Source organism: Lampetra planeri, chromosome 51, assembly GCF_965212315.1.
Source record: "Lampetra planeri chromosome 51, kcLamPlan1.2.h2, whole genome shotgun sequence".
Classification (NCBI taxonomy): Eukaryota; Metazoa; Chordata; class Hyperoartia; order Petromyzontiformes; family Petromyzontidae; genus Lampetra; species Lampetra planeri.
Window position 1 is genome coordinate 8,228,487 of NC_136157.1, and position 23,922 is coordinate 8,252,408.

At 49.0% G+C, this 23,922-nt stretch overlaps 1 protein-coding gene across 1 annotated transcript; it reads left to right on the plus strand.

The window, feature by feature from the left end:
- Positions 1–8,333: 8,333 nt before the first annotated feature.
- LOC144734429 (growth hormone secretagogue receptor type 1-like) lies at positions 8,334–19,272 on the plus strand. The gene is made up of 3 exons (XM_078616617.1): positions 8,334–9,537; positions 13,044–13,368; positions 18,863–19,272. Exons 1-3 carry the CDS (start codon positions 9,070–9,072, stop codon positions 19,270–19,272), a joined length of 1,203 nt encoding a protein of 400 aa, XP_078472743.1. The 5' UTR covers positions 8,334–9,069.
- The last annotated feature ends 4,650 nt before the right edge of the window (positions 19,273–23,922 follow it).

Consider the following 23,922-nt stretch of genomic DNA (forward strand, 5'->3'; position numbering starts at 1 on the left):
AGCCCCCCACCTATTAACGCCGCTTCCCATTGGCTGCTTGAAGCGACTTCGCCGACGCGGGTGCGCCAAGTGCGTGACGTCATCGCGCGTGGAACGGTGGCGCAGCGGTTAGCGCGCCGCGACCCCTGGCCCCACACGAGTTCGTTTCCAGCTCGCGGCCGACGGCGGGGGGGGGGGACGTCCTCTTTCTCACAGAGGTCCAGTAGGAGTCCAAAGTATAGGAAAGGTATGCAAGTCACGAAAAAAATTAACTCGTAAAAACAAAGTTTTTCACTATAAATCCTTTATATGCGTGGCATCGGTTTTATTTTATTATTCATTTCTGTTTTTCTTGAGTAAGAGTTTCATTTTTATCACATTGGTATTTTTAATTAAATATGAACAAACAAAAAAATCCAAAAAAGTGGAAAATTTTGGAAAAAAAAATTCACGAAAATAAATTGTCACGCACAACGAGTCTGTGTGCAAAATGTCAGCTCGATTGGATCACGGGAAGTGGGTTAAAAAAACGACCGAAAGATTTGCACGGTCGTAAGCGCGCAAGCAAGCAAGCAAGTGAACTTAATATAAAGGATTTAAAAAGTAGAAAAATACAAATTGCAAAAGTGTCAATGTTGGCCAGGTTATGGTTTTGGGGGGGGGGGGGGGGTGCCCATGTTGGTTAAGTCGAACAGAGTGTCGCTCAACCTGAGCTCGATTACTGCTCGATCACATAGACGTGTATTCAAAATGTCCCACCTTGATCGGTGCTCGATTAGTGCACTCGCTATAAGAGTCGCCCTAAGCACCGGGATTCAAAAGCAGCCACGTGATTTTCCGTCGCTAGGGGTCTCCCTCGTGTTGCAGTCTCGCACTGCGGCTGCTGTGTTGAGAGCTCCGGAAAAAGTGTCAAAAAAAATCCCACGGCGATACAAATCCCTAGTCCCACAAAAAAAGATCCTCCCGTATAGCCTCAAAACACACCCACCGTTTTGAAACAAAACCTCAACAAATTCCACACATCGTGTTAGTGGCGAGATCTACACTACCTCACCTGGTACACAAGAGATCGTGGGTTCGATCTCGACCCTGACGCCCGGATATTTGGAGTTTGCGTGTTCTCCCCGTAGTCGCGTGGATTTTTCTCCGGGTCCTCCGGTTTTTTTCTTCTTCATATTTAGAATTGACAACACGCGTTTAGAGTATTTGGCTGCAATAAATGTGCACGTGTTAAGCCACTTCGTTGAGCTCTCGTTTGTGGCTCGGTCGCTTCTGAAAAAGAGCTACATAGCTCAATGAACCATACCTGGAAAAAAAACAAGTCTGTCATCTCACTAGGCTTTTATAAATTGAGGGACCCCACCTCTTAAATAAATCATGCGTATTGCCTCAGAACATCAACAGGTAGATGCGCTCATCTACTTCGGAATCGGAACATCAAAGACGCAGCCACAGCGGTGCGATTGTGCTCATGCAACCCAGACGCTGGGCCGCACAGCAAACCCACTGCGGTCTGCACTCCTTCAACGGAGGGGGAATTTTTAATTTAAAGCTTTCGTGACTGCAGGGATTCATCTTCTTGGTTCTTTCGGTAAAGTCACGTAGAATGAAAATAATAAAAATAAAACATTATAATATTTTTATTAATTTCATTATGTTTTACTTTTATTATTATTATGGAAATAATAAAATAATAAAAATAAAACATAATAATTTTATTCATTTAATAATGTTTTACTTTTATTATTTTATTATTTCCATTCTACGTGACTTTACCGAAAGAACCAAGAAAAAAAAGGAGGGGGAATTGTTAAAGTCACCACACCAACTCTCCTCTCCCTCTGTCTCTCTGTCTGTGCCGTATCCTCTTTCATCGTGGCCAGCAGCAAGACTTCGACATTGGCAACTAGCTACTGAACGTACTCCACTGCTGCTACTGCTGCTACCATAATGCGCAAGAATAATATTTAAAAAAATAAAGCTCCTTTCCGGACTTGGCCTATTATTGAGCCCAGACAAAAACAAAGCTTTTTTTTCTTTGTTCCAGTCGGATTTTCCATTCGAGTTTTGGCTGCCAAACGGCTACCGCTGTTTTGCTAACGCGGCTTTGTGGTCGCTGTTTTTTTTGTCCGCGTTTCTCACCACGTTGACACTAGAGGGCACTACAACTACAGCTGTCAGGTTCCATGAATGTAAAAACAAACTGAATTTCGTCAAAAACACTGTGGCTTTATAAATAAACAATTGTATAATAGGCGGGCAATGGCTCTTCCTAGAGAGGTAGATACCCATCGGCCACAGCTACCACCACCCCTTCGTCATTCCACTTCTGGATCAAAGCTTTTCTACGCAATTGTCGGTTGTGGGAGTCGTTTTGACCATCCTTCACCTGGTGGGTCATTTGCGGGTTGCTGTAAAGCGGGCGGCCAATGACTAGTTCTGACATCGGTCGCTCCTGATGAAGATGTACCTCTCTGGCCTCTCTATGTCCTGTGAAACATTGCCTCTGAAGTCTTGATTTGAAGCTTTCGTGACTGCAGGAATCCACACTCTTTGGTTCTTTCGGTAAAGTCACGTAGGTATAAAATTAAATAAATAGTGGTTTATTTTATTTTTGTTTAATAAATAGTGATTTATTTTATTTTATACCTACGTGACTTTACCGAAAGAACCAAAGAGTATTGCCTCTGAAGTACGTGCTCTCTTGAAGGATGAGTTATTGACGAACGTGCCAATCCACTGGCGGATGAAGTGCAGTTTCAAGTCTTAATATCAGTCATGGGGTTGTTTGACCATACCTCGTCACGCTGGTCTGTACAGGTTAATTTAACAGGGAGCCCAGGATAGGTTCGGTTATCTATTACAACGTTGGGAATGCTGTATGTTGCTGGTCGTTTGACGTTTTAAAATATTATTATAATATAATAATATTATTTTATTATGTTTTATTTTTATTATTAATACAAATAAAACATAATAAAATAACATAATATTAATTTTATTATGTTTTATTTTTTATTTTTTTATTTCCCTTCTACGTGACTTTACCGAAAGAACCAAGAAGATGCTTGTCTATTGTGCTAGGTTGTCATTGTCCACACGCGACTCTCATGATGATGGTGTCGTGTGTGAATCATACACGTGAGTAGTTAATGTACAGGGTGGCCCAAAAGTGAGGACACACAGGGTTATTACATTTGATCAAATCACGTAACGTTATTTGATTTATATTAACACATGTTCAGACGGACTTTGCGTTAACATGTATGCATGCGTTCATTCCCTTTGGAAACGAATGTGGGACTCTCTTGTTAAGACGGCAGGCGCAATTTTCGAACACGCATCGATGATGTTTTGTCGTCTTAATGTATTCGGAGTTCTCGGTCGAGTTTTGTAATCGACGGATTTTAGGTGACCCCATAGGAATTAAAAAAAATAGCTATTATGAAACAATTATGAGATAATAAATATTCTATGAGACCTCATGTAAATGCTTACCCCGAGCTCTCAATACTCTGATAGTGCGCTGTTTTTGAGTTGTACGCTTTTTGGCGTCATCTGGTCCAACACCTTGTGAGACTAGGCTCTAAGAAAAGCTGTCTCGGGTGTGGACCAATCAACTTCAAGGACAGTGCATATCATTATCATTATCAGAGTTGTTTATTTTTGTTTGCATTTTTTGACTGCTTGTGTTGTGGTTATTGCAAACATGATGCCTTGTATAAAGGTGTCAGTTTTGTACCAGTTGAAAGGGTAAAACCCTGTTACTATATTAAGAAAAATATTAAAATGCTTTAATGACAGTTTTAAAATAAACGAAATAACCCGATGTGTCTTGACTTTGTGGGCACTTGTTGGCCACCCTGATGTTCTTAAAGAGAATAAGTAGGCTTTAAATTGGCACGGATGTATAGTGAGGCATATGTCAGATAAAATGGGCCCGAGAGGACAAGGACTGAGGAGATGGAACAATGGATCGCCGCACGTGTAGGAGTGAGATGGATTGTGGAATTGCAGGACCCACGAGGAATTGTGATGGCGTGGGGGAATGGCCTTTATCCAGCAGTGGATATGCCATGGATGATGGTGATACTGATCAATTCTTCTTTGTAGGGCTGGGGAAGCGGTTATAGTTTGATGTCAAGGTTAGCGATCCATTCAGTGGATTCAGGTGAGGCAGAGCGATTGGTCGTGATGCCAGAAGTTCAGAATGGAGGAATCCGATGATCTATGAAGCTCTTTTTCACAGATATCCAGTCGGGACACGGGGTAAGAACGTTCCAACAACAAACAATACAAACACACCAAAGTAGTGCAAAGTACAAGTAAGGTAAACACGTCACCCAAACACAAACAAATACCACACTCAACCATCCCCATCCTACCAAGCAAAGCCCACCGAGGTATTAACTTATTTTTTAGAAGCGACCTGGCCACAAATGATCAATAACGTGGCCCCATCATTTGGACATTTATAGCACCAATATCATCTCAATAATCTTAATGGGTGGTATCCAGTCACAATTTGGGCTGCATATCACGGTCCATGTCTTCTCTGTCGCACCTTCGATAAGCACGGTTGGCTACGTACGGTCCGAAATAAGTTCGACGTACAGCCTCTCTCATCATTAGACCACCTCCTTTGCCAGTACCAAAATATAATAATAGGGTTTTTCCCCTTTTCTCTGGCAACAAAACTGAAATCTTTTTACAAGGAATCATGTGTGCATTAACCAAAATGCATTTTGACCACAAGTATTGTGGTTAATGGACACACGATTCCTTGTAAAAAGGTTTCAGTTTTGTTGCCAGAAAAAAGGGGAAACCCCCTATTATTATTGTACAGCTTATCCTCAAACGGTTGAGGGTTGTCCACGTTTTCCGGTGCTTAGTTCAACCCCTTCACTGCTCGGGTCAGTTACCAGGTTGTAATCGGCGATGTTTTTCTGTCAAACCATGCCGATCAATAATGAAGAGTAGCGTAACGATTGATCAAAACGAGACGGTGTTTGTGTATGTGTCGGCTGCGTGTGTGTTGTGTACCGAGGTGAAGTGGGGAGCGGTAGTGTAGTGGTTAGTGCGCTGCGCTACGAACCCTGCACCCCCCCCCCCCCCCCCGAGTTTGATTCCCACTCACGGTCACCAACACCGGTCACAATTAAATGAACCGGTCCTGGGCCTCCTCCCCAAGGTCGACTCGGCCTCAAATGAGTACCTGGTGCGGTGTGTAAACATCGCCACTGGGGAGACAAAGACGTGTGCCGTGGCGGCTTTTTAAAGGTGCTCGCAAGCAACTCTTGCCCAAACAGTCTGTCGATGCTATGCGGGGGATCTGTCTTTGTATTTAAGTAATATTTGGGTGCGTTACAGATGAAGCGTTAACAGAGGATGTTGCTAACGTCGTTTGACACAAATTCACTTGTTAAATTGTGCGCACGGCAGTCGAGTTCTTACAGCTGGTATGATCAGCAGCAGCAGAATAATAATCATCGTTGGCAACATCAGCATCAGGGGCAGCATCGCAGCACTAACATCATCAGTAGCATCATCAGCAGCAATATTAGCAGCAGCATCAGCAGTCTCATCATTAGCAAAATAATCATCATTAAATCAATCAATCGTTAGTTTGCGTGCCAATATCGCCTCTCAATAAAGTGGGCATCAGTGCACATTACGATGGAACGGGACCGGTAACAGGGGGTACGAAGCAGCAACAGAGATGATGAACGAGACCCATCAGACCCTCAGCGGCTCACGCCGGCTGAGCAGAGTCAATTGCAACCGTGCGAATCGAATAGCATAAGAAAGTTAAGTGGCACATGACGAATAAATAAAATAAATGAAAAGTAAAGAGACAGTTTTTATTTCAAATTTTAGATTTCATCACCATTATAACATAAGTTGACGCCTCTCATAAGGCGGCTATTGGTACCATCATCATCAGCAGTAGCATCATCATCAGCAGCAGAATTGATAATAAACGACACCAATAGCAGGCAGCATCAAAATCAGCATGATCGTCAGAAACCGGTCACCAATAGAAACATCATTATAATTATCAGCAGCTGTTGAGCAGGCATCTGGTGAAGAACTACGGCACAATGGGCTGTAGGATGTCCCTCAAAGTCCATATCCTTGATGCTCATCTTGATAAATTCAAGGAGAACATGGGAGCGTACTCGAAGGAGCAAGGCGAGCGCTTCCACCAGGATATACTGGACTTTGAACGCCGCTACCAAGGACAGTATAACGAGAACATGATGGGAGACTGCATTTGGGGGCTGATTCGTGAAAGTGATTTACAGTATAATCGTAAATCTCGAAAAACTACTCACTTCTAAATTTTAGTAGTCATTTTTGCATTACTTTAGTATAAATACACCTTAATTTGGATTCGTACAGTATGTTTTTTTCTGACTTTATGTGAAGGAAAAGACACAAATTCGCCCGTTTTCTTATTAAAAATAGGTAAATTGCAAAATATCACTGTTCTGGTCACAAAAGCAAAGTTTGTGGGGAATAATAGCCATTTTCTATACTTTTTAGGCATAAGCAATTACGAAATAACACTTACTACCAAGGAACAAAAATTGTGTTACATAGAGTAATCAGCAACCATAATCATCATCAGCAACAAACAATCATCAGCAGCAAATATAGTCATCAGCAGCAAAGAATCATCAACAGCAAAGATAATCTTCATCATTAGCAGCAGAGAACGTATTCATCATCATCAGCAGCAGCAGCAAACATAATCATCAGCAGGAAACAATCATCATAAGCAGCAAACATTATCATCAGCAGCATTCTAATCATCATCAGCACGAGAGCGGGCATCTATAAATGGGCAGCGCCTCTTGGATAGAGGCGGCTATTGTGAGTTCAGTTTGATCGTCGTCATCGTCATCATCATCAGGGCCACAACGCACGGGCGGCTGAATGGCGCCACTCACTCACGGTGCCCTCACTCAGTCACTCCCAAGCAGCGCGCGCTGTCCTAAGTAGCCCTTTATACGATGAGGAATAGAGTGTGGGGGCGGGAGGTGGGGGAGTGTGGGGGCGGGAGGTGGGGGAGTGTGAGGGCTGGAGGTGGGGGGAGTGTGGGGGCGGGAGGTGGGGGGAGTGTGGGGGCGGGAGGTGGGGGTAGTGTGGGGGAAAGAGGGGGAAGTGTGGGGGGGAAGAGGGGGGAGTGTGGGGGGAAGGAGGGGGAGTGTGGGGGGGAAGGAGGGGGAGTGTGGGGGGGAAGGAGGGAGGGTTTGGGGGGAAGGAGGGAGGGTTTGGGGGGAAGGAGGGGGGAGTTTGGGGGTGTGGGGGGGGGAGGAGGGGTGAGTGTGGGGGGAAGGAGGGGGAAGTGTGGGGGGAAGGAGGGGGGAGTGTGGGGGGAGTGTGGGGGGGAAGGAGGGGTAGTGTGGGGGGGAAGAGGGGGGAGTGTGGGGGGAAGGAGGGGGGAGTGTGGGGGGAAGGAGGGGGGAGTGTGGGGGGAAGGAGGGGGGAGTGTGGGGGGAAGGAGGGGGGAGTGTGGGGGGAAGGAGGGGGAAGTGTGGGGGGAAGGAGGGGGAAGTGTGGGAGGAAGGAGGGGGAAGTGTGGGGGGAAGGAGGGGGAAGTGTGGGGGGAAGGAGGGGGAAGTGTGGGGGGAAGGAGGGGGAAGTGTGGGGGAAAGGAGGGGGTAATGTGGGGGGAAGGAGGGGGTAATGTGGGGGGAAGGAGGGGGAAGTGTGGGGGGAAGGAGGGGGAAGTGTGGGGGGAAGGAGGGGTAAGTGTGGGGGGAAGGAGGGGTAAGTGTGGGGGGAAGGAGGGGGAAGTGTGGGGGGAAGGAGGGGGAAGTGTGGGGGGAAGGAGGGGGAAGTGTGGGGGGAAGGAGGGGGAAGTGTGGGGGGAAGGAGGGGGGAGTGTGGGGGGAGTGTGGGGGGGAAGGAGGAGGGGAAGGAGGGGTAGTGTGGGGGGGAAGAGGGGGCAATGTGGGGGGAAGGAGGGGGGAGTGTGGGGGTAGTGTGGGGGGGAAGAGGGGGGAGTGTGGGGGGAAGGAGGGGAGGGAAGGAGGGGCAGGTGGGGGGAGTGTGTGCGTGGAGGAGGAGGAGGAGGTTGATCATTGTGTAACCCCCCTCCCTCTCTCCTGAAGGAACCACCTAATGGGCCGGGCTCTTTAATCAGACGAGCGAGGTGGTGGTGGTGGGTGGGTTGGTGGGGGGGTGGAGATGCGTGAACCGCTTTAGTTCGCAGATTGCCCCCCCCTCCTCTCACCCCCTCCCATCACCCCCCCCCCACTTCACACTTGCGCGTCCTTAAGAGGCCACGCCACAATCCGGTCCATCAGCAGCGGGAGCAGCGGACAGGAGCCAGAGAGAGAGGGAGAGAGGCAGGGAAGGAGAGGCTGGAGAGTTGAGAGTGGCGCTTGTGACGATATTCTATCAAGAACGTTTTGCTTGTGCCAACCCAGACAACCCACGACCAACACACAGGGTAACCACCACCCCCCCACCAACGCATTCAACCATACAGATATGCGCATCGCATGTGCATGTGTTACATGTTTCACACGTACACATTACGCTCGCATACTCAATATTAATCGTCCGCTATTTAATCTAGACACATCTTATTTTGCAAACACACTCGCACAAATAAGTACGTTTCAGAGATTCCATATCGACACACGCGCCAGTTTACATATATAACCGAATCTAATATTTATAGAATGTATACACACATTATATAATACACACACACTTGTTGCAGCTACGCGTTCACGTACTCTCCACATAATACGCGCATTCTCCCTTTTACACACAACCTCAAGATACTATATTTCTCACGCATAACCTACCCACATTGACTTCAAGCCTAGCCTTACCTTTCACACTTAGCACAGTGGAACTTATCTGCAGTACGCGTCTTGCAACAGTCAACATATCACACACACAACGCAAAGGTGACCCCCGTCTGTAACACTTTAGTTGGCACGAGTGCTGCTGTAAGCACCGACAATTGTTCAATCCGACAAAGAGCCACAGCACCCACGATCTGCTGGGTCAAGTGCTGGCTAGGTGAGCGCGCAAGGCGGCACAGACACAAAGACACAACTCACCGCCATGAGCTCCACCGCGATCGTCGCCACATCCGAGGTGGCTGTCGTCCTCAACACCTCAACGGAGCCGATGGCGTGGGGAGCCAATTCGAGCTCTACGTCGTCCTCGGCCGTGTACCAGGGCTTGTTCTCCCAGCCTCTCCTGGCCGCGGTGACCGCCACGAGTGTCCTGCTCTTCGCCTTCGGGGTGTTGGGGAACTCCATGACCATCGCGGTGTTCTCGAGAACTCACGAGATGCGCACCACCACCTACCTCTACCTGTCCAGCATGGCCGTGTCGGACCTGCTCATCTTCTCGTGCATGCCCTTCGACCTGTACCGCCTCTGGCGCTACCGGCCGTGGTTGTTCGGCGACTTTGTGTGCAGGTGCTTCCAGTACGTGAGCGAGAGCTGCACTTACGCCACCATCCTGCACATCACGGCGCTCAGCGTGGAGAGGTACCTGGCCATCTGCTTTCCCCTCTGGGCCAAGGTGAGCTGAGTTTTTGTCCCGGATTGCGGCCCCCACCTCCCCGGGATTTAAGGGGGACGGGGCGCACGCGTGGATGGATGGGGTGACCTGGCAGGCTTCGTTCACGCGCACAAGTCGTCACAATCACCATCATCATCATTTAGTCATCATCACCATGTGTTATTTGTTCATATGTTTGACCCTTAATGTTTATTTAACACGTAGGCTTTCCTTAACTTTTTTTGTTCCTGGGTAGTAAGTGTTATTTTCCAATTGCTTATGCTTCATAAGTACAGAAAATGGCTATTATTCCCCACAAACTTTGCTTTAGTGACCAGGACAGTGATATTTTGAAATGTACCTATTTTCAATGAGAAAACGTGGTGTGCATTTGTGTCTTTATTTCACGTAAAGTCCTGGTCACAAAAGCAAAGTTTGTGGGGAATAAAAGCCATTTTCTGTACTTATGAAGCATAAGCAATTAGAAAATAACACTTACTACCCAGGAACAAACATCGTGTTACATAGTGTTTTGAGTAATCGATTATATACACGTTTCAAATATATGTTTATTTATTAACAATATGACACATATATTGGTGAAAAATAAACAAACATTCAGGATCGAGCATAGCAACAAATATGCCGTAGCTCTCCGTCACGGTGTGTTTTCGTGTGGTACCAGGCGTGTTGGTCGGTCCAGTGTCCGACGTTTCTCGCCGCGTGCTAGGGAGCTCATTCAGTTCCAGCTGTAAAACAAATTTACTTCGATGGGTTGTTTTGTTTGTGCAGTCACTGGGGACTGGGGTGAGAGCACCGATTCACGACACGAGAGAACACGGTTTAATCACAACATGCACGGTCTATGCGAGAGTCAAGTTGTCTCTATGCGAGTCTATGGATCTCAGTGTGGGTCTATGGTTCTCGATGTGAGTCTACAGGTCCCTTATGATAGCCACTGGCGATGGAGCCAAATCCCTTTGAGAACCCGGTTTAACCACGGGCAGTGGCTGAGCCCAACATTCGAACCCAAAATTCTCTGCGGTCCCACCTCTGAGCCTGGATGTCCTCCTAATGACAACGACGATGATGATTTAACTTGGCTAAATTAAAGCCTCCAATACTCGCGTGCTGGCCGCATTAAGTTCGACCAGATCTGCCGGTCACTGCCACACTCGGGGAACTGTGATGTTTCAAGTTCAAGTTCATGTATTAGGTATAGCCCTGTGAGCCATTCGGCTCTTGAATCGGGTGCAACCGCAACAAACAAAAAACAAAAATACGAACAAAAAATATCTTAAAGTGAATATGTGACTAAGTGCAAACAGAAAATCCAAGAAAAGACAGCAAAATATTGCAGAAAAAACACCGTACACCAACGCTGTGTGCAAAAATCCCAGTGGGATGCAAGTTAAACAACAACAACCACAAGACAACTTAGATTAAGGCCATCAGTCTAACTCTGTACTACAACAAACAAACATGGCTAAACCAACACATTTTTCGAAATCACCAAAACAAAGCCATGAAAGCAATGAAAAAGCAATCATAGGAACTGTGACGGAATTTTCACAATAAATGTCTGGACAGCTGGACTGCACGGACTCTGATCTCTGTCTCCCGAATGCCTCTCGCAGTGGCCAGAAACAATAAAGCACCGAAGACTCTAACGGTGTGCACAGAGGTGTAGACACGAGACGAACCACAGAAAACATGGGGAGTGCAGTGCAGGTTTCCCTCGCTTCATGCGGGTTCGGTTTGTGCGATTTCGCGTCCGTGCGGCTAACATTTTTGTACCCCCAAAAATTGCTCGATGCGGTCTGAATTCAAAGAGATGCGGCGATGCGGTCGAACGTGGGACAACGTACTGTGTGTACTGTGTGTGTATGTAATGTACGTACTGTGTGTACTGTGTGTGTACTGTGTGTACTGTGTGTGTATGTAATGTACGTACTGTGTGTACTCTGTGTGTGTACTGTGTGTGTGTACTGTGTGTGTACTGTGTATGTGTATGTAATGTGCGTACTGTGTGTGTAATGTGTGTACTGTGTGTGTATGTAATGTACGTACTGTGTGTACTCTGTGTGTGTACTGTGTGTGTGTACTGTGTGTGTACTGTGTGTACTGTGTGTACTGCACTATTAGGTGGAAATTTATAGCAGCCAAATACTCCAAACGCATGTTTCTAAATTTTGAAGGAAACCCCAGAGAAAAATCCACGCGACCACGGGGAGAAAGACAATATACAACAGGCGTTATGGTCGGGATCGAACCCATGCCCTCCTGTATACCAGGCAAGGGAGTTAACATCTCCTACCCACCGTGGCTGGCCACTTGAACACTGGCAGGGAATCAACCGCACATTGGAAACTCACTTCTTCAGTAACTGCTTTTCTCTGTTTAGTTTTGTAGTCCTTCCCACGCACCTCCGATTAGCGCGATTGGCTACGTACGGTGCGAAAGAAGTCCCAACGTGCGCACGGCACACAATACGCCCCCGCCACGTAACGACTCGCAACGCAGCTCGCCCGACTCGACCACGGCATCCGTTGCTTTCACAGAGACACCGATTCCGCGCACAAGGTGTGCACGAACAATCATGTTTGCCAGGTCACGTCTCCTCGGTGGCCCAGTGCGTCGCTGTAACAACGCGGATGGGGGAACAATTCACGGCACGGGCAGTAAGGAGCCGAGGAGGAAACGAAGGGTAGGGAAGTAACCACCGCGCTTGCACTCACGATGGGATTGATCCGCTAGGCCAGCGAGAGCGACGGACTTGAGTCCACCACTGGATCTCTCCTTGCGTGACGCGCATTCGTGGCAAGGCCGTAATTATAATATATATTTGGGGGGGGGGACACATCTCTCCAATATACAAATATGCTCAAAACGTCCCCCCTCCAATATATTGCTATAAAAAATATTTTAAAAAAAAATAATTGCGATGTTATGTAAATAAAAACAACTATTTGCTAAACCTTGGCCACAACATCTGGACTTATCTTCATATAACAATGCATAGATTTCTGTTCATATAATTGTGGTTATGGTTGTACTTTATGGATCCCTAATCTCTGCCATTACATACAATGAAACAAGAAATGGTAAAAAAGAAAATACAGAGCAATGTAATACAATAAACTATTAGACATCATTGTAAAAAATAAATAAAAAGTCCATCTCATGTGTTAGTGAATTTTTTAATATTTCAGGTAGGAAATTAGTTTTCAAATTTCGATTTTTTTTTCTGGGGGGGGAGACCCCAGACCCCCTGGAAGATTTGGTCCCCCCCAATGTTGACTGCATGGCTACGGCCTTGATTCGTAGAAGTGTCCCAACCTGGAATGTGCCACTGCCACCGCCACATAGTGATTCACTCGCAGAGCGATGTTTCTTGAGCCTGTGAATGCACGTTGACCCTGCGTCGGCCATGCGCGTCAAGTCCCCGCCGCACGTCAGCCCGGTCGCAAACGCCTCGCGCCCGCGCCGTCCACGGCACTCAAACTGGTAAAATCGTTCGTCCTCAGGTGGCCATCACGCGTCGGCGGGTGAGGGCCCTCATCCTGGGCCTGTGGGTCCTGGCCCTGGGCAGCGCGGGCCCCGTGATCTCCATCGTCAGCGTGCAGGTGGAGAAGCGTGAGCCGGTGTGCATGGTGACGGACGAGGCGCGCAAGTCGGGCAGGCTCGAGATCATCACGTGGATGTCCACCGCCTACTTCTTCCTGCCCGTCTTCTGCCTCGCCGTGCTCTACGGACTCATCGGCCGGCGGCTGTGGCTGCGGCGGACCGAAGCGGTGGTGCCCTGCATGGTGCAGCACGAGAAGGCCCACCGGCAGACGGTGCGCATGCTCGGTGAGAACGCACGCACGCCGCCACTGCCGCAGGGCCGCACGAGGATCTCCCCCCTCCCCCTCTTCCCCTTCTCCCACTGTGGGTGCGGACGCTTTCCGGCCGAAGGAAGCGTTGAGCGCTTGGATTTCAAGACATTTGTTGTTGCGCGCGGTGATCCGCCGACCCTCGCTGCTGCTGCCACCGCCTCCGCAGCGCTGGAGGATTGTGGGTAGCCCACGTGCACAGTGTGGCCACCACCAGCGCCAGCGCCCCCCCCCGTCCCACCCGTGTTGCATCGTGAAAAACGATGTAGTGGCAAACCGAGCACAGCTGGAAACAGACCCCCTGCCTGGGAGACAAATCGCGGCAGACATTAGGACGGGCGACGGCCTCTGCTGTTGTATCCGCAGATCATTGGGTGCCGCGTTTGACACGAAGCGACCGGCATGAGCTGCTCTCAAGGGCCCCCTGCTCCGCCTGGCGAGGACTAAGCTATTACTCCTAAACTAGTTTTTAGTTTACCAGGTAAGGCCCTCTGAGCTATTAGCTCTTTTTCAGAAGTGACCTGGCCACAAATGATAGCTCAACGAAGTGGCTTATTACGTGGAAATTCATTGCAGCCAAATAATCGAAATAATCCTAATGCATACAAATGAAACGAAACTATTAATATTTTAGCAGGTAAGGCCCAAATGAGCTATATAAGATTTTTTTTTTAGAAGCGATATGGCCACAAATGACAGCTGAACAAAGTGGCTTTTTACGTGGACATTTATTGCAGCCAAATACTGTAAACGAATGTTTCAAAAATGTGGAGGTGAAAGCCGGAGGGCCGTGAAAAAAATAACCACGCGACCACCGGGAAAGAGCCATACAAACTCCAAATATACAGCAGGCGTCCGGGTCGGGGTCGAACGCACGGATCTCATGTATACCAGGCGAAGCAGTTAACATCTCGCCACTGCGGCACCAATAGCATTGACCTTTGGCGACTATCTGGCCCGTGACATCTGCGTCTCCATTCTCACGCGGCCTTTAAAGTTGCGGGGCCACCGTTGATGTGTGAAGTCGTTCGTTATGACGAATGGTTGGACGTCTTTGGAGGAGAGGGGGGTGCGAAATCACGTCATTACCTCTTTAAATCACACACGACGAGGTGGCCGAGCGGCTCAGAGGTCAGAGCGCTGAGCTGGTACCGCTGCTGACATTCTGGGTTGAAATCCGGCTTCCAGCAACTGCCTGTGGTCAAGTTGCAGCGAGTTCACGTCAGCGATGACCGCGCGAATAAAAGGCCACTACGTTAAATTGAAGGCCGTACTTAGGCTGGTTATGCTATATTTGTGCTGCACGAGTTCAAATATCGACTCAAATTAATTACTCTCGTGTCGCACGGCGGTTGGGCAAGTGCTGCCCCTACTGTGTGGGCCAGAGGTCAGTTGAAGCGATCTCAGCGGTAGCTCTTTGGTGTCCGCGTCTGCGGGACGTTCTTCTCGCTACTGAGTTTCGAATGGACAAAAGGAGGGCCCTACCCTCGGTGAAGGAAACAAAAAAAGTAGACAATTGGAATGCAATTGAGACAACAAACAACGCAAAAAAACTGTATCATCATAAAAACAAAAAGCCTGACACAATAGCATCACTTTGCGCTTCCTTGCAACCGCGACCCACCAAGCCAAGCACTCAGTCAGCGCCCGCAACGCGGCGCTCCGTGCCCGTGGCGGGGCCATCAATCAGCAGCGCTCGCGTGAGAGGGCCGCATTCACCGCGGCGTTCAACTCCACAGGCCCGCCCGCCAGCCCGCACGCACGCACGCCCCACTCGTTTGTTGCGCCATGAATCCGCGAGGCGTAAATAAAAACATTTTTTAGTTGTTGCGTAAATGACGCGGGGTTTTTTTTTTTAGAGGGGCGATTTCGAGCGAGGACGATCTGAGGACGCTGGCTCAGAAGTTGTGTTGGTAAGGGGGGAAAGGGGGGCAGAATTTCGTGAGGTGTGGGTGATGAGAGCAGTCGCTGTGGTCGGGAAAAAAGCGTGTTAATTGGGCGCCTGAAATGAGCTTAGCTGTGGAACAGACACACGGAGAGAGACGGATACACGTAAACAGACACAAGGAAACATAGTGGTCGGATGGGTTAGATCGACAGAGAGAATCGCCAGAGCAAGACAAATACATATTCTGTTACAGACAAGGAGACTGACGAGAGAGATACAGAATAAAGTACAATACACAGAATGGAATTCACGGACATGAAGAGACGAGAGGTACAGATACAGAGGGACACAGGGCAACAAGGAGACACACGGACGCACACATAGAGTGACGCAGATAAGCTAATACAGGGAGAAACACATAGACACGGATTTTACACAGAAAGACGCACACACAGAATCACGAATCGTGCCTCGGTGAATTCGGTTTAACCTGGCGTTCTTACAGTGCAGGCTCCCGCCGCAAGGACGTTCTGTTTCACAGATGCAGCAAATGTTGTCCGCCAGTAGAGAGCCATGTCACCACGTGTAATCCCAATTGACGAAAAAAACGTGTTGCCATTTTTTTCTCTCTCTCTCTCTTCAATTTGGCCAAGTTTGGGCCCGTGGCCCCGGCACGCGGTGCCCTTCTCGATTTCGAACGACGTCGCGGGAAACCGTCAGCGGCGTCCGCCGTGAGCGAGGCGGACGGCGCATCGCAGAGTTCTTACGTTCACCACGGAACACCACGGCAATCACCGCGGCAATCACCGGGAGGGAGGCCTGCCGCATTGGTAGCGCGAACCACTTGGAGGAATCCGATGAGCTATGAAGCTCTTTTTCACAGATGTCCAGTAGGGGTACGGGGTGAGAATGTGACAACAACAAACAGTACAAAAACACCATGGGAGTGCACAGTACAAGAAAGGTAAACAAATCACACAAACACAAACAAATACAACACTAAACCATCGCTATCCTACCAGGCAAAGGCCACTTCTTAGGTACTTTAACTTATTTTTCAGAAGCGACCTGGCCACAAACGACAGCTCAACACAATTGCCCTTCCCTCTGCATATTCCTGCTCGCAGCATCTTTATTTTGTTCGTGTGGCGCCCAATGCTCCATGCTGTGCCAAGGCCGGTGGAGTCTTCACGTCTGTGCTCTCTTCAGCCTTCTCGCGCAGACGTCCGTGTTGTCGTCCCCTGTCCCTGTTCAGGTCCAGGCTCAAGTTCCTTCCCGGCCTATCACTGGCTAACTGACCGTCCTTCTTTCTGTATAAAATACATATTCCCACTGTTTTCTGTACAGACGTGACGCACATCTGCCTAGTATTGTCCACGCGCGTCATGCATGCGAGGGCCATCAGACGAAATCTCAGCGCTGAAATGTTGCCGAGTCAAGCGAAAAAACAGAATTCATCACGATGGGTTTTTTTTATTGTATTGTTGTTCTTAGTGCAGTCATTGGTGACTGGGCTGAGATCATCCACTCGCTACCACTTGAGAACCCAGCATAACCACCCAAACCCGGATTCGAACTTGGGGTTTCCAGTGCGGCAGGCAAAATCGAATTGGAAAATCGAGAGGCACCAAGCCATCGTTGACGAGCGTGCAGGCCGTGCAACTGCAGCGGGGTTCACGGGCCACAAATTGAGGGGATATCAGACAGAGGGCTCCTGAATTAGTCCACTCACCAGGGCCCATGTTAACCACGCAGCGACGCTGTCCTGCCCCCCCCCCCACTCCTGCCGCGGTTACACCGACGACGCGTGGATAGAATGTCCACGGCGAGTCACGAAACGGGTGGATGAAGAAGTGAACGCATTCACAGGCTCAAGAAACATCGCGTCGTGCTGGAAACGTGGGGGGCAAAGTGACTTGATGACGCCAACTCCTGTGTTTTGAGTGCGTTAATGAATGCAGGGAACATGCAACGTTCAACACAAACACACACTCACATTGAGCATGTACACACACAGCACAAAGACACAGATCCCCCGTACAGCCTTGACAGACCGGTGGGAAAAGTGCTGTTAGCGAGTAGCAGCTATGAAGGCCAGCACAGCACACAAGGGGATAGGTGGCCAGCATCACGCCCGGCTGCCTTTGTCTCCCCAGTGTCAATGTGTAAACATCGTACCAGGTTCTCATTTGCGGTTGAGTCGACCTAGGGGAGGCCCAGGACCAGTTCTGAAAATTGTCACCGGTGTTGGCCGTAAGCGGGAATCGGGCTAGCGTCGCCGGGTTCGTAGTGCAACGCGCTAACCACTGCACGCTAGCTCCCCCACACAACACACACGTACAAAACACACGTTACACTCAATATTTACATATTCCCAACGTACATCAACACACACTATTCAGGTGCTTACGCAAGCCACCCCTGCTTCGCATACTTTGTCCCACAGACACTCGATCCAAGCGATTGTTTTTTAATTGTCAGAGCTGCATTATTATTTTTTTGCCAAATTAAATCCATTAGCGAATGGAACGCGATTGGGGATTGTTGTGCCGTCACCGGTAACCGGGCCTGAGGCCATCAACTCCGCCACACCGTAAAAGCCCGGTGGCTTAACCATGGGCGGCTGCAACCCGGATTTGAACCCAGGTAGTCGGCGGTGCCGGCTCAGGGTCTCTGACCTCTAGAGCCACGTGACCGACTCCTTTGGTGACGCTTGTCCCAGATTCAGCCACCCCCATCACGCTTGTTTGCCCAAGACGATTTCAGGTTTTCACGGTTACTTAAATTAGATTGTGTTTAGCCAGATGGGAACTCAAGAGACCAGGGCGAGTGTTATTTGCCAGAGTGACCTGGGGCATAGGTCTGCCAGTTGGGTGCCGATGATTGCTGCTGATGTGTATAATCCAAATTGAGTAATGTTTAAAATTGCGAATAAAATGTGGACCCTGATGGCGGCACGCAACGGCCCACTCAGATATCATCCCTAACGTCGACTCTGAAGCAGACGGCGAGTAGTAGTAGTATTGTTGTTGTTGTGGTTATTAAACCCGCAGTAATAACCGGGTTGGCCACTGAATTTGAACCGTGAACCTCTGCGATGAGCAGCGAACGCGTCACCGCAGGAGGGGGGCGATGATGCCGCCGCTTCGCGTAACCCCAACGGAGTAAAATTTGCCGGTCATTTTTCAGCTTCGAGATGTTTGGCCAACACTAGTTTGTCCACTGTGTCGTGTTTTTAAGTTCTGGGAGGAGGCGAGGAATCGCGGAGGTAACCCACGCAGAGCAAGGGGGGGGACGTACAAATTGCACGCAGCAAGGCACTGTGGGGCAATCGAACGGGTCCGTGGTTTGTTTAAGCTTCTGGGAAGAAACCGGGAATCCAGAGGAAATCCACACACAGAACAGGGGGAGATGAAACAAACCCCACGAGTCGGGAATGGAACCCAGGGGACCTTCTCGCTGCGAGTCACCACCATGCCCACCGCCCTGCCACCCAAAGGCGCCCTGCACGCACCGAGCACCGCCTTGTCCCACGGACGCTGATTACGAGGCGCCTGTACCCACAACCCCCCCCCCCCCGCAGTGGCCGTGGTGGTGGCCTTCGTGGTGTGCTGGCTGCCCTTCCACGTGGGCCGCCTCATCTTCGCGTGGCACGTGACCAAGAGGTCGCAGTTCGTCCACGACCTGAGCCAGTACCTGAACCTCACCTCCTTCGTCCTCTTCTACCTGAGCTCGGCCATCAACCCTCTGCTCTACAACTTCATGTCGCGCAAGTACCGCGCGGCGGCGCGCCGCCTCATCGGCCCGGGGCTGGCAGGCGCGCTCTGCCCGCGCGCCCGGGACGCACGCTCCCTCTCGGGCAGGGACCGCGCCGGCCTCTCGGGCTCCTCGGCGGGGTCGTCCTACCGCCGCAGGGCCCGCTCGGTGAGCAGCAGCGTGCAGGAGGACAGCACGCAGGCGTTCATGCTCGACCCGAGCAGCACGGCCGTGTGAAGGTGCGGGTCGGTGTGGGGTGGGGGGGGGCAGAGGAGGGCACCGGGGCTGGGCCCTGCGCTCGCAGACGCGTGGAGGTGACCGCGTGACGGCGACGTGTCGCCACGGCGTTGCTCGCTTCACATCGCCAGCTACGACAACGAGTCGGAAGCCCCCCGCTCCTGGCCCTGTTCACATTTCCCACCCACGTGCGCTTTGTCCATCGCGCCTCTTCTCCAAACCGCGTTCGCCGCCCCCCATGGTAGAGATCCGTAGATCGTAATGTTCGTGTAAGCCCACGTGGATCGGCAATCGGGTCGGCTGCTCGGTAGATTCGGGTGTCTTCTCGTGAGGCCAGCGTAGCGCGGTTTGGTCACGGCTCGGAATGACAGTTAGCCCCAGTGGGAAAACCATCCGTGCCATGAGTGAGCCGTGCTGGCTGTGAGATGGCGCACACGTGTCAGTCCTTCAAGGGAGAAATGCAGTGCAAGCTTGAAATAACGGAACAAGCACACGGTTGTAACGTTTGAAATGTGAAAGACACCGCACGTTATATAGCACACACATATATAATATGTATTTAATATGTATTGTAAAGCGTAAACGTATAAATATTTAAAATGTTACACTCATAATAACAACGTATAGCCTGCAAACGCGTATATTTACGTATCTTTTTGAGCCAGAGTAAATCTACGAAGCGTGAGTTGGCACAAGGCTCTGTCGGTTCGATAACGTTGATGGTTAAAGAGGCACTGTTTGGACACGAGAGTTGAGACGCACAATCGAACGGTACTGCGGTTATTCTTTCCTGTTTGCCATTGTTTACATGTGTAATGCTCTTTGTTTTTTTTTCGGTAAAGTCACGTAAGTAAAACAATTAATAAAAATAAAATAAATGAAAACAACTAAGGGAGGCTTGTGTTGCCTCCGAAACGTGATTTAATGGAGTTGTTTTCATTTATTTTATATTATTAATTGTTTTACCTGCGTGACTTTACCGAAAAAACCCAAAGAGTATGAATCCTTGCAGTCACGAAAGCTTCAAATCTAGAAATACACTTTCCGACCCACTCTGCTGCATGTCGGTCAAACTGGTTTTTGTATTTCACAAGAGATGCAATTTAGCCAAATTAAGTGCACCAACTTGAATGTGATTTTCATGGGGTTTTATTTATTTGTGCAGACATTTTATGGTGGCCTGACTGATCCCATCACCTCACTGCACCTGAGAATCCCTGGTTGAATCACAGGCCACGGCTTAAACCTCGATTCAGACCCCAGGGATCCCAACAGTGCCGGCCCAGCACTTGGCCACCTCCTCCTGTTGTCTGCGATTTGTAGCAAGAAAGCCGTCGCATCTCAACGTGGCATAATTTCAACGTGGCAACAACAGGCCGCACGCCACCGATGAGCATCAGAAGGGGAAAACCGGCCAAGAGTTTTCACCGAAACGTTTCAAAAGCTTCGTGAAAAGTGTTGGCCCATGGGTTGGTGGACTAAATGAATAAACCAAGCCTTAAGTATCTTGGTTATTAATGGGTTTTATTATTTAATTTTGTCTCTCGAAGGCCTGCCGTTTTCAAAATGTAATTGTGTACGTATGTAGGGAAGGTTTGTTGCGCGTGTTTTTAAATAAGGAATAGTACACCCGTTGTATGGTCCGTGCGTTTCCATCAAAACGTCTGCGCAGCGCAATGCGGTAATATAAAAAAAAACATTAAAAAATGTATGATACTGTACACCAGGGGCTTCATTTCAACTCGAGCTGTCCGGGGCTGAGCTGGAGAAATTATTTATCTGGCCCTACCACCCCCTCCGCTGTTCATTGGGCCAACATATCTCGAACTTTGACTGCTATTGGTAATAACGTGCAGATCTTTAATTATTGATCATTAACAATATATTAAATAACTACAATTAAATTTAGTTTGGAGCTTCAAAAGCCGACGTCACAGTTATGGCAAGGCACGTCTTCTCTGCACAGCTGATATTTCTCTATCTCATTAGCAGTTTTTAACTTCATATACCTTTGTTCAGAATAAACACATTCCTGCGGAGGGAGCTGGTAGTAACATTGGGTTGCTCGATCAATGGCCAGGGTCAACGGCGGCCTGGTGTATTCCGCAAATATGCCCGACTGTGAGGGCGGGCACAAGCTGGCGTGAGTAGGTTAAACGTTGAGTTTTATAAGGGCACCACCGGGTGACCAGCCCCTCTCCACCCAGCCCCACCCCTCCCACCTCCACCCAGTCCCACCCTCCGCACCCAGCCCAGCCCCTCCCCACCCTCCCCACCCAGCCCCTCCCCACCCTCCCCTCCCAGCCCCACCCACCCCACCCAGCCTCTCCCCACCCTCCCCTCCCTCCCGCCCAGCCCCTCCCCACCCTCCCCTCTCCACCCAGCCCCACCCCTCCCATTTTTGGATGCAGGACGGACGGACATAATAATCCCCTGTGGGCTGGTGTAACCAGGAGGTTACTACCAGTAACATGCAAGCTATAACTTACCTTGGATGCTGGCTTGTTTGTTTGAGATGTTTTTCGAAGGCTCGGTTTGGAGCGGTTGGGAAGCCCTGGGAAATGTTCCATGGGAAATGAAACCCCGTATGGTGTACTTGCTTATGCGCTTTAATCTCGTGTCAAGTCATATAAACCAACTGCAGGTGAAGTTGTGCTTGTTGAATTTAATATTGTAGAATGTGAAAATAGCAGCACGATAGTTAATCTACTCGTTTATCACGAGTTGTTTCTTCTCCCGTCCAAGGACGGGTGTATAATGCAGTTAATCTGAAATATTCAATAGAAAAAATGTTCAGCTCATGATTATTATTGAGGGGGGGGGGGGGGGCGGGGGGTTGCCCCATGTGGAGTGACGTCACCTGCTCATGGTTATTAATTAGGGGAGGGGTGCGGCATGTGTAGTGACGTCACCCGCTCATGATTATTAATTAGGGGAGGGGTGCGGCATTTGGAGTCCGCGACCTTCTTGTGCGTTAGTGTAAATTTCCACGCGGGCATGAATATTAATGAAGGGGGGGGGGGCTCTTTTGCAGTGACGTCATGCACGGATGTAGCACTGTGCTGCGTATATTTATTTTTTACCGTCACTTTCTGTAAAGAAACGTCATATTTGAAGTGACTTTGCGTAATAAATTATTTAATTCAGCTCGACCTTCCTCTGCGTTGGTGTGAAAATCCACCCGCTCATGCTCATGAATATTAATGAAGGGGTGTGTGGGCCTCATGTAGAGTGACGTCACGCGGGGGGGTGGGCCTCATGTGGAGTGACGTCACGCGGGGGGGTGGGCCTCATGTAGAGTGACGTCACGCGGGGGGGTGGGCCTCATGTGGAGTGACGTCACGCGCGGGACGGACAGACATTTCTGGGTGATTATCGTAGGTAATCCACTTGCCAACGCTGGCCCAACGTTCAACGTTTACTGTGCACCTACAACCACCACCGCTGCTGTTGCTATTTGCAGGGAAATTATATCTTTACCATATGCTCTGGAATATAAGATGCACTTTCCTCCCCTGTATCTGAGAGCAAAAGTTGGGGACATGTGTCTTTGTTGTGTGCACCTTTCTGGCAATAAAACAGTTGTATTAAGATGTTAAAACACCAAGCAGAAACATTTTGCAAGAACTCATGTCTACATTAACCACATATACTTGTAGTGAACATTCAAAAAGAACACGCTCTGGTAGTATATGATGATGGCATTGTCTTTGAAACTGATTGGTCCACACCAGAGACAGCTTTCTTGAGAGCCTAGTCTCCAACAGCGGAAAACCATGATGTAGCTGCTCACCGCAAGCTCTCAGTGCCCTGATAGTGCATTGCATTTGTGGTGTTCGCCTTGGTCACATCTAGATAAGTTATAGAGATCCCTTGGCCACATTTAGATATGCTATAGAGGTCTCTTGGCCACATCTAGATATGTTATAGAGGTCTCTTGGCCACATCTAGATATTCTAGATTTGAAGCTTTCGTGACTGCAAGAATTCATCCTCTTAGGTTTTTTCGGTAAAGTCACAAATTATAATAAATAAATAATACTGATAAATAACAGGAAAAAATATATAAATTAAAGAAATTATTTTACTTATATTATTTTTTCTATTATTTTTTATTATTATCTAGATATGTTCTAGAGATCCCTTGGCCATATTTAAGACCAACGAAGTGGTATTTTAAGGAGCAAACTGTTAGAGCAGCCTCGATCTTTCTGAGGATCATCGGCAGCGATTGGCTCTGTGATTCACAATCCACCGCGACGGTGCAGAACACGTCTTGTACACTGCTGTTGCTGCGCCGTGCTCAACAAAGACCCCCAGCGCTACGGCACTGGGAATCCCAGCGGCATTCATTTGCGACAGGACAGACTTTGGTGGTGAGACGCAGAATGCGGGAAATTCCCGATAAAATTGGTCCAAAAGAATTCCCCGTAGCGCTCACGGAATTAAATGCTACGTTGCACAAATCTCGCGCGGTGAACGGAACCCCTTGCGTGTTTATCTGTGTGCTGTTTATTGATTGGGAAAAAAGACGAACCGGTGCTGTCACGTTCAGTTCGCGTTGTTTTATTGTTGCGCGTGTGCTCGTTAACGCGCCAAAATAAAAAAAAACACGTCTTGAAACGAGGCTCCGACGTTTCGACCTCGCTCC

Bases quoted from the DNA above. Each gene is read 5' to 3' on its own strand.
- LOC144734429 (XM_078616617.1), top strand. From the start codon at position 9,070: ATGAGCTCCACCGCGATCGTCGCCACATCCGAGGTGGCTGTCGTCCTC. The intron at 9,538-13,043 runs GTGAGCTGAGTT...GTTCGTCCTCAG, and splicing joins GCTTTCCCCTCTGGGCCAAG to GTGGCCATCACGCGTCGGCG. The intron at 13,369-18,862 runs GTGAGAACGCAC...CCCCCCCCGCAG, and splicing joins GCAGACGGTGCGCATGCTCG to TGGCCGTGGTGGTGGCCTTC.